Genomic DNA, 10,975 nt, shown 5'->3' on the forward strand with positions numbered 1-10,975 from the left:
GGGGTTAGCTTGACTGTCCCTTTTCCAGCAATTGCTGAGAAGGAACCATCAACAACTTTGACCTTTCTATTTCCTGCTGAAGAAGTATAGGTCGAGAAAAAATGGGAATTTCATGTCATGTGATCACTAGCCCCTGAATCTATGATCCAAGAGCTTATACCTGTTGAATCTGTACTTAAATAAACAGATGGCACATTACCTGATTGGGAAAAAGAACAAGTGGGAGTAGAAGGATCAGGTTTACTGGATTGGAGAAGTTTGTGCAGTAGCTCTAATTGTTCCTTGGTGAATGGTGGCATTTCTGGTGAAGATTTCAGCCCCGGTTCTCCAGTACACTGAAAGGCTTGGCTGTCATGGTTGTCTGCCCTTCTTTTGTTCCATTTAGGCGATTTTCCATGGATTTTCCAGCAAGTCTCACGAGTGTGCCAGTATTTTTTGCAAAAATCACACCACGGCTTCTTTTTCTTGTCATTTTCATTTTTCGCAGCAACTAAAGCTGAAAAATCTATATTTTTTTCTTCCTGATTGGAATCCATTTTCAACATAACATTCCTCTTTGTTTCTTCTTGCTTAATCTCAGAAAAAGTTTCCCTCAAAGTGGGCAGTGGATTTTTTCCAAGAAGTCGAGAACGAAGTTCGTCGAAATCTTGGTTCAACCCCGCTAGAGACAGATATACCCCCTCATTTTCTTTTTTTCTCATTGCTTTTACGCTATCCTTAGGACACTCCTATTCATCATTATAGCATTGATCTAATTCTTGCCCTACGGAAACCATCTCGTTATAGTAACTAGTAACACCTCTCACTCCTTCCCTAGCTTTCCATAGTTTAATTTTCAATTCAAAATTTGAGAGGCATTTTCTACATCGGAATAAGTCTCTCTAACAGCCTCCCAGACGTCCCTAGCACTGGGAAGAAATAAATATGGTTTACCTATGGCAGGTTCCATGGAATTTAGTAGCCAAGCAATTGCCGTCGAGTTTTCTGATCTCCAGGCATTCATTTTCGGGTCTCCTGGTTCAGGCTTTCTTGTTTATCGAGTCAGGTGCCCAAGTTTTCCTGGACCATCAATTGCCAAACAGACAAATTGCGCCCATTCCAAATAATTCTTTCCATTTAACTTGTAAGAAATAAGCTGAAAGGAAAAATGAGAAGAATCGCTGCCTTGGGTCATTATTTTCTCGGTCGGAACTTTGTTAACAGAACTCTCGGCTTTTGTTGATGCCGCTGGGTCAAGCAGCCCAATAAATGCTCTTTTAATCATAAGAAACTGAAGAATAAAACTGCTCTGATACCATGTAAGTTTTGGTACCAAAATTGTACATTTTATTCATCTATATAACTACAAATATATAGTACAGAGAAATAAACAACAAAGAATCAGATCCCTTGATTCTAGTTGATTTGAGAATCAAGGGATGATCTTATTTGATTTAATTACATAAACTATCTAATATCATATCATATATGATTTTATCAGATCAACTAAGATCCTACAAAATCAAATATGATTATAGTTAGATATCCTCAGATCAACAGCATCCATATGCATAATTTTTATCCAATTGTAGTTCTTTTGGAGGTGAATTAGGACTGATCTAATTAGGTTCACTAAGTTATAATATCATTTATTCATGTCTGGACAATCGATGTGATTAAGAATAATTCTGATGTGTCTTGTCATGAAAACTGCATTGAGAAAGTTATGAGATTACTATATAAGAGAACTTATTTGCTTTTCTTTTGACATGAGGAGACATTACGGACACAAATATCATCTGATTTGTAATGTGCTCTACATTCTGAGTCCATAGCAGCTTCCTTTTAATGGCCCGACTGTTTCTGAGCTTAGCTTCCTTTTAATGGCCCGACTGTTTCTGAGCTTTTCGAATGTGTTTGGTGGTAAGTGACCCAAAATGGGGATTTCTGCTCCCTTAATCCACGTAATGAAATTAAAGGTCTAAAGATTGAGCTTATTAGTTTGAGTAAAAGGTCTGGTGTGTATTCATCAAACAGAAGTAAAAGGTCTGGTGTGTGTGGAAGTAATTGGTCCACTTTTGAAAGAGTTGGTTTGGTCTTTGTGGGATCAAACCCAATGGAAGAAAATTCCATGTGCCAATTTGCTTGGCTTGGAATTGAACTTGGAGAGCAAGCTAAAATTTGTGGAGGGCAAATTTTGTATTTCTTTTCCTTTTCTCATTTTGTGCTTGGAGCCCAAGTTTGGCCACCTATAAAAGGATGGCCATTCTTCATTGTTGAAATCATCCATAAACTCATAGAAAAATACATTAGAAAAGTAGAGAGTTGAGAGAGCAATTTTCTTAGATGTATTTGAGATTTCTCCTCTTTCTTTGTTAATATAAAAACAGTTGTTATCTAGTGGACGTAAGATCATTCTAATCCGAACCACGTTTAATATTGTTGTTTTTTTTTGTTCTTTATTTTCATGTTTCTGCTAACAATTGGTATCAGAGCCAAGATTTTGTCTGAGTATGCTCTGTAGTTGCAGCACAGTCTGAACTTCCACATCAAAAAAGAATTACTTTGATTTTCTGTATTTTCAAATACTTTGTAGTAGAAGAGGAAGAACAAGTAACGATGAGTTCCATGAAGTTTGAAATCAATAGATTTAGTGGATGCAACAACATCAATATCCAAAAGATCCAGATGATAGTGTTACTGCGGAGGGAAGGTTCAATCCATGGCATTGACGAAAAGTACCCCGATGATACATTAGATTCCGACAAGGAGAAGATTGAAGGAGATGTATTGAGTGTAATCCAACTATCCCTTGCACCTAACGTGCTTTATGAAGTGAGTACAAGTATCGAGGAGACGGCCAAACAGTTATGGGAAAAGCTAGAAGGGCTTTATCAGGACTGGTCGGTAACAACAAGGATGTTGTTAAAACGACATCTTCACACATTTTAGGCGGAGTCAGGTCCTTTGTTGCAAGACCATCTATATGCGTTCAATAAGCTTGTGTTGGACTTACAGATTGCCAGAATTAAAAAGAATGAGGAGACGCTTGCATGTGCTTTGCTATTTTTATCATCTTCAAAATATCATGATATTGAGAATTCAATGATGTATAGCAAGGAGCCTATCACTCTTGAGCAAGTGCAGCAAGTACTTAACTCTTGTGATGTCTGGAGGCATTTTGAAGGAGACAAAGATGATGAAGCTAGTGGGCTCTTTATGAGAGGCCGTACTAGCCAATAGGGAAGGAGAAAATCAAGGCACAGATCAAAGTCTCGTGTGAACAAGATGAATGTGGAGTGTTAGGGCTGTCACAAGTAGAGGCACTTTGAACGAAATTACCCTATGTCAAAGTCTAAAGAAAAGGCAAGTGCATCCATTGTTGAGCAGGTACATGATTCTGATGACGATTATATACTAACAACATCATGCAATAGTGGAGTCTATGGCAGCAAATGGGTGTTAAACTCTGGTTGTACTCTGCATATGGCATATCAAAGAGATTGGTTCAGCAACTATGAGACAAGTGGAGGAATAGTAGTAATGGGCAATAATGCAACTTGTAAAATAGTTGGCATTGCTTTAGTTCAGGTTCGCTGCCATGATGGAACCGTGAGGACTATTATAGATATTGTCATACTCCTGATCTGAAGAAGAATTTGATCTCCCGGGGTACTCTGAATAAACAAGGCTGTAAGTACATGGGTGAACGAGGAACTATGAAAGTAACTAAAGGGTCTTTAGTCAGGCTGAAGGCCAAGTTGGAGGATGGCCTCTACACACTAGCAGGAAGCACCATTGTTGGCTCTATTAATGCATCTACAATGCTGTTATCTGATGATGAAAAGGCATGATTATCGCACACGAGACTTGGCCATATGAGTACACGAGGACTGGAGATTTTAATCAAATGCAACCTTTTGAATGGTGAGAAAATCAACACACTTGAATTTTGTAAGCACGACGTCCTAGGGAAGCAGAAGGTCAGCTTCAGCATTGGCAAGCACAAGACGAGAAGGGTGCTAGACTACATCCATTCAGTTTTATGGGGTCCCTCTAAGCTTCCATCGAGGGGAGGAAAGAGGTATCTTCTCATATTCATTGATGATTTTTCACGAAAGGTTTGGGTGCGTTTCTTGAAGGCAAAAGGTGATGCTTCTGAAGCATTTAAAGAATGGAAGATTTTGATTGAGAATCAAATGGAGAGAAAAATCAAGTATCTTCGCATAGATAATGGCTTGGAGTTTTGTAATGAAGAGTTCAACAGTTTCTGCAAGGATAATGGGATTGCAAGACATCAGACGGTCAGGCACACACCACAACAAAATGGAGTTGCCAAGAGAATGAACAAAATTCTTCTTGAGAAGGTTCGTTGTATGCTCTTACAAGCCAAAATGTCTTAAGTGTTTTGGGTTGAAGCAGTTCACATTGCTTCTCATATTGTCAATCGATCTCCAGCATTAGCGATTGACTTTAAGACTCTGAATGAGGTATGATGAGGTGGATCCTCTATCTATTCATACTTGCGAATATTTGGGTGTCCAGCTTATTATGCTGTTAATGAAGGAAAGCTGGAACCTAGGGCTAAGAAGGGCCATATTCGTAGGGTATGTAGATGGAGTAAAAGGGTACCAACGTTGGTGTTTGTCTTTACTCAAATTTGTAGTTAGTAGAGATGTTACCTTTGATGAATCCTCTATACTTGGTCCTCGTAAAGTTTCTATGGAGTTATCAGGAAACAAGAACAATGAGTAGGTGGAGCTTACCAAGGAAAAGGATCAAAAGACTCAAGTTGAGTAAAAAGATGCAGATCCTGAATAACTTGTTGTCAATGAACTATACACCATTGTGAAGGGAAGGGACAAAAGGCAGATACGAAAACCGCAACTTCTTATAGAGCAAGCCAATCTGATTGCATATGCGTTTTTAGCTGCAGAAGAAGAGATTAAGGATCTCGAGTCCTCCTCGTATGTTGAAGCAACTTCTTGCAAGGATGCTGCACAATGGTGGTTAGCCATAATGGAAGAGATGGAGTCTCTTCACAAAAATGAGACATGGGTCTTAGTTGAAAGGTTAAAGGGAAAGATGCTAGGTTTAAGACAAGATTAGTTGCAGAGGGTTTCAATCAGAAGGAGGGAATTGACTATAATGAGATCTTCTCTCCAGTTGTGAAACATATTGCACAATTTGATTTGGAGCTTCAACAGGTTGATGTCAAAACTACTTTCTTACATGGTGATTTAGAAGAGACAATCTATATGGATCACCCTGAAGGTTTTCTAGCTGAGGGAAAAGAAGATCATGTATGCCAACTGAAGAAGTCTTTGTATGGTTTGAAGCAATCCCCTAGACAGTGGTACAAGAGGTTTGATGCATTCATGACTACGCATGGATTCTTGAGGAGTCCATTTGATAGTTATGTGCATCATAAGAGAATGTCTGGTAACTTTATGATTTATTTATTGTTGTATGTTGATGATATGCTTATTGCTGCTAACAACATCGAAGAGATAAGCATTTTAAAGAAACTGTTGAGCAAGGAATTTGACATGAAGGATTTGGGAACTGCAAAGAAAATCCTTGGAATGAAGATTTCAAGAGAAGACGGTGTTGTACATCTCTCTCAGAAGAGGTACATCAAAAAGGTTCTTGAGAGATTCAATATTCATATGAGCAAGCCTATAAGTACATTGTTAACTTCTCATTTTAAGCTTTTAGAGTTACAAATGTCTCAGTCTGAGGATGGGGTGGAGCATATATCAAAGGTTCCTTATGCTAGCGCAGTTGGTAGCATTATGTATGCTATGGTGTGCACACATCGAGATATTGCTCAATCTGTAAGTGTGGTAAGTAGGTACATGGCCAATCCAAGAAAAAAGGTTGTCATGTGGATATTGAGATATCTCAAAGAAGCTTCTGATGTTGGCCTAACCTTTCGGAAAAGTGAAGGTATTTTAGTTCTCGGTTATGTGCATTCTGACTATGTAGGGGATATTGATAGAAAGAGGTCCACAAATGGATACATCTTTACTCTTGTTGGCAGTGCCATTAGTTAGAAATCAACTTTACAGTTGATTGTCGCTTTGTCTACAACAGAGGCAGAATATATGGCAGCAACGGAGGTAGTGAAAATTGAGTTTGGTTCAAGTGGAACCAACTCTAAAATGTTTTAGTCAAAGTGCTATTCATTTGATTAAAAATCAAAGATTTCATGAGCGCACCAAACACATTTATGTCACATTTCATTTCATTCGAGATGTCGTTGAAAAGGGAGCTATCAAGGTCGAGAAGGTTATTACAGACAATAACGCTGCAGACATGTTGACAAAGATAATCCCGCTTGCCAAGTTTGCACACTGCAAGGACTTGACGGTAGTATGCATCAACTGATGCAACTCGGGGAGAACAACTGCTAGCTGGAGCTAGTGTGTTCAACAAAGCTTTCTTCTTGTTTCTTACAACGGGATTGCCTAGTAAGCTTAGAAGTTTTTGGCCAGAGTTGTTCATATGCATGCTCAGAACGCAAACCAAGGTGGAGATTGAAAGAGTTGGTTTGGTCTTTGTTGGGTCAAGCCCAATGGAACAAAATTCCATGTGCCAATTTACTTGGCTAGGAATTGAATTTGGAGAGCAAGCTAAAATTTGTGGAGAACAAATTTTGTATTTCTTTTCCTTTTCTCGTTTTGTGCTTGGAGCCCAAGTTTGGCCACCTATAAAAGAATGGCCATTCTTCATTGTTGAAATCATCTATAAACTCATAGCAAAATATAGTAGAAGAGTAGAAAGTTGAGAGAGCAATTCTCTTAGATGTATTTGGGATTGCTCCCATTTATTTGTTAATATAAAGACAGGTTTTTTGTGGTGGACGTAGGATCATTCTGATCCGAACCACATTAAATATTGTTGTTCTTCCTTGTTCTTTATTTTCACGTTTCCGCTAACAACTTTAAAGAGAAAGCGGCTCATTGTCTTGTTGTACGATCTAGTGCAAAGATAAGACTTTTACTGTTTCTGCCTTTCTCCGCTGGGTACATTTGGTTTACAATCTAGTTCAGAGACAATACTTATACTGTTTCTACCTTTTTCTGCTGGATACATTTGGTTAAGGTTTATTCTGATGCAGGTTGAACCGATACGCAACTTCTTTGCAGCTCTTTTTCTTGCCAGTATTGGGATGCTCATCCATGTTCATTTCCTCTGGAACCATGTTGATATCCTACTTGCATCAGTGATATTAGTGGTCATTGTTAAAACTGTTGTGACTTCTGCAGTTGTTAAGGCCTTTGGCTACAACAACAAAACTTCACTGCTAGTATGACTCCACTTCTGTATTTAGTTTTAACTTTTTGTTGTATAAGTAACATTTCTTAACAAAGGGATATTGACATTTTGTAGGTTGGAATGTCTTTAGCACAAATAGGAGAATTTGCTTTTGTATTGCTCAGTCGTGCTTCTAATCTTCATCTTGTTGAGGTAATTGATACTACTGTTCTCTATGGGACAGGATTTTCTAGTTTCTATCCAACTTTAAGAGCCTAATAGGATAAAAAGAGAACTTTCACTGCATTAAATCCTCTCAGCCTGCCATTACATTCCAAATAAATCTCTTCCCCAGCACTTCTATCTGACAGGAATTCGTTAGTTTGATTGATGAATGTACAATTACAACTTTCAGGGTAAATTGTACCTGCTGCTTCTGGGGACAACAGCTCTCAGTCTGGTATGAGCTGTTAGCTTTCTTTTTTATCTCCATAAGGGGTCTCAGTTCTGAATGATGCTGCAAATCTTATCCATGTTAGAGTTTATATCGTTATCTTTGACTATTAGGACCCATAACGCATGTCTTCTCTTTTCTTTCTCTTATTTACTTCTATGTTAGGAGATTGAGTTACTTGTTATTGGTGAAGGATTATTCTCAGCCTCTCAGTACCAATTACAGATAGATAATGCCTATACAAACGAGGAGACGCATTTAACTAGGGGAAATTAACACTTTGCAAGGATACTCATGTGTCCTTTTCTAGCATTTCACATTAACTTAGTGGCCATTTGGACTACATTTTTGAAAAAGGGTTTTAAAATGAAGCTAAGTTGAAAATGTGTTTTGACTAGTTATAATTTTTTAAAAGATTTTTAAGCAGACGGATTTGTGTGAAAACAACTCCTAGCACTTAATTTAATTCAAAAGATTATTTTTCCAGATTCTTGCAAAATGAATATTTTTGGAAATTTTTAACAAATATCGTATTCCAAAATATAACTTCGGTTTTTGCAAGAAATTTGCACAAACACAGTCCTTCCCATAATAGTGTTTCGTGTGCCAGTGGAAGCATGTGCGGGCAAGAGATAGAGATGAAAATAGCAATACCATCTTAACTGAAAGCGTCTCCATGACTGCATATATGAAGACTAAATCATTTTCTATTCACAGTCAGTCCTTGGTCTTTTTTTCTAGCTGAATTATGACAAATCTTTTGGCAGGTGACTACGCCATTGCTTTTCAAGCTTATACCTGCTGTAGTTCACCTTGGTGTGCTGCTTAGGTGGTTCCCACCTGATAGTCCAAATGAGGTAATTACTCCCATGGTGGTCATATCACGAGGACAAATATTCACCATTAGCACTAATTTAGGCTCATGAGTATGGTTTTACTAAAAATTTCTTGGACTTGTTTATTTGCAGTTTGGATTCAAAAGTGACAACTTCCGATCTGATAGTGCTAAACAAAGGATTGCACTGATATCCAAGGATCTGATTCATAAAGGTTAAATTTGTGAGGTAGGTCTAGATGACCTATTTTACTTGGAGAAGTTTCCTAGTTCACAGCTTGAAAGGTGCTACAAAGGTTGTGGACTTGGCTAATTCTTGCCTCTTCCTAATGCGAGGGACTTGATATGTTTTTCTTGTTATATATCTTGAGCAAACTAGAGAAAGGCAAAGCTCCACGTGCCTCCAAAGGTGGGAGAGACCTGGATATAGAGGTATACTAACTGCGAACACAGCTAACAACTCGTTCACCTAAGGTAATAGATAGTTTTCCAAGTTACTTGATTCTTTCTTATTTGTTCCTTGTAAATGTAAAATAATTTTGGTTGATGATGTAATTGTAACTGCTATATGAATTCTCACTCCAATTTCATTTATGTTCCACATGTAGTTTCCAGAATGTAACCATTCATGTTTTTATGATACAAGGTCAACTGTATAAAAAATGTCATACCTTAGTTTGTTGTTTTGTGAAAATGATATTGTTCTTTACTTCTTAAACATCTTTTCCTTGGAAATTTTGACATGGACCTAATTTTTTATGATCACGCCCCCATCTATTAGCTTATTATGGTAGTTAGCTCACTGCTCACGCCAGAAATCAACCAATATAAACGACAAAAAGGGAAAATCAGAAACTAGTGAATTTTGCTTGCTTGCCAGTTTCTATCGTCTTAATCTTCCATTTGCACTGAATGGTAGTTTGAGCAGTTAGTAAATAGCTTTCGGGGAAGGTATTGATGCTGTGATATTCAGGTTTGACGAAATTCTGTCACAATTGTTCAATACTCAAGCTTGCATGGTAAGTGCAGATCACGCCACTTGCAATCTTCCATTTTCAACATTACAGTCAAGTGCATGTACTGGTTATCCTACTTCCATCCTTTAGCTGACAGGGTTATGATGGCGATATAGTAGAGTTGTATTCTTTATACTCGTGAACTGTCAAATGTATTTGGAGATGAGAGAGAAGTCTTTAGATCTAGTGGCTGCACTTGCAAACAAAACTTCACATAAAAGTTGTTGAAAGCTACTGTTCTCACATTTAATTAGATGCACAGATTACGCAGACGTCAAGGTCCGTCCTCCTTTTATTCATTTTTTTTCCATTTGATAATTTAGTGTTTATCGTAATTTATTTGAGGGTAAAATGCAGATTTATCGTTGTTGTTTGGACTTCTGTCAGGACTTAAATTGTGGTTATGTTGACTTCACATTGTTTTTCTTCCAACATGTTTTCCATGTAATTCAGAAGAATGATGTCACTAACCTAGTAGCCAATCTGTTTTCTAAGGTTTACTTTGTCATTTATTGTTTTCTTGTGCTGTTGACTAATTTTGTATGTATTCAATTCAATGTTTATGAATTAAGAAAGGTTTTAGTAAACAATGTGTTAGGTTCTCTTATATCCTCATTGGAAAAGGGTAAAAAGTAGTCGTTTGGATACACTGCATCCAACCCATGATGAGTATGTATCTCAAATACAGTGACGTTAAAAGGCTAAATAATCAGTAGACTTTTATGTGACAGAGGACGTGCTCATACGGCTTATAGAAGGATATGAAAAAGTACTTATTTGTTGGGAACTTTCACTTGGATCATCTCAATCAATTGATTGGGAAGAGATTACTTATGAGAAAAAGGGGAGGACGAAGTCGTAGGAGATTCGGTATTTTTCTCTTTTTCTGAATTGATTCCTAGTGTCAGTTAATCAAGATTCGTCATAAAGAGGATTTTCTTTCCCTATTTGAAAAAAGGAGATTTGTGTCACTCTTACTATGCTTCACATATGAAATTATTCCAAAAAAATGCACTTTGACTAAAGCGTATTCGTAAAAATATTTGGAAAAGGAAGGGGTATTGGGTAGCATTAAAGGCTTTTTCGTTAGCGAAATTTCTTTCTATCGGGAATTCAAAAAGTTCAGTTGAATCTGAATATTCTAATAATAAGATCGAATCAATTCCTATTTGAAAAGATGATTTTATCATACCTGGCTTTCCTAACCTTACAACTGGCACTAGCAATGTTACCTTTTTTTTTCTTCATATTCATATTTATATCCTTTGCAACAATTGTTGGGATAGACTTTCGTGGAAAATGAAAAGGCCCTTTATCGGATTGAAAGCGATGACTTAAGCCTCTTTCTTCTTCTTATAGGGCGTTTAAAGAGCGGACGACAAGCGTAGCTGTTCTGAAGTTCTAGTTAGAAAGAGGGGTTGGTAATCTAAT

At 37.5% G+C, this 10,975-nt stretch overlaps 1 protein-coding gene across 5 annotated transcripts in view; it reads left to right on the plus strand.

Moving 5' to 3' along the window:
• The window catches only part of LOC129889248 (K(+) efflux antiporter 4), a 36,433-nt gene extending 26,389 nt beyond the window's left edge, over positions 1–10,044 (plus strand). For 2 of the 5 annotated variants that reach the window (XM_055964477.1, XM_055964479.1), the window contains 5 exons: positions 7,103–7,291; positions 7,375–7,452; positions 7,655–7,699; positions 8,461–8,550; positions 8,662–9,222. In XM_055964477.1, coding sequence (XP_055820452.1) covers positions 7,103–7,291; positions 7,375–7,452; positions 7,655–7,699; positions 8,461–8,550; positions 8,662–8,748 — 489 coding nt within the window. In that variant the 3' untranslated portion in view covers positions 8,749–9,222. Of the gene's footprint in view, positions 1–7,102; positions 7,292–7,374; positions 7,453–7,654; positions 7,700–8,460; positions 8,551–8,661; positions 9,223–9,501 lie in introns of those variants that run through there. The other 3 variants (XR_008766858.1, XR_008766857.1, XM_055964478.1) reach the window with 3 other exon arrangements.
• The last annotated feature ends 931 nt before the right edge of the window (positions 10,045–10,975 follow it).

Source organism: Solanum dulcamara, chromosome 5 (genome assembly GCF_947179165.1).
Source record: "Solanum dulcamara chromosome 5, daSolDulc1.2, whole genome shotgun sequence".
NCBI lineage: Eukaryota > Viridiplantae > Streptophyta > Magnoliopsida > Solanales > Solanaceae > Solanum > Solanum dulcamara.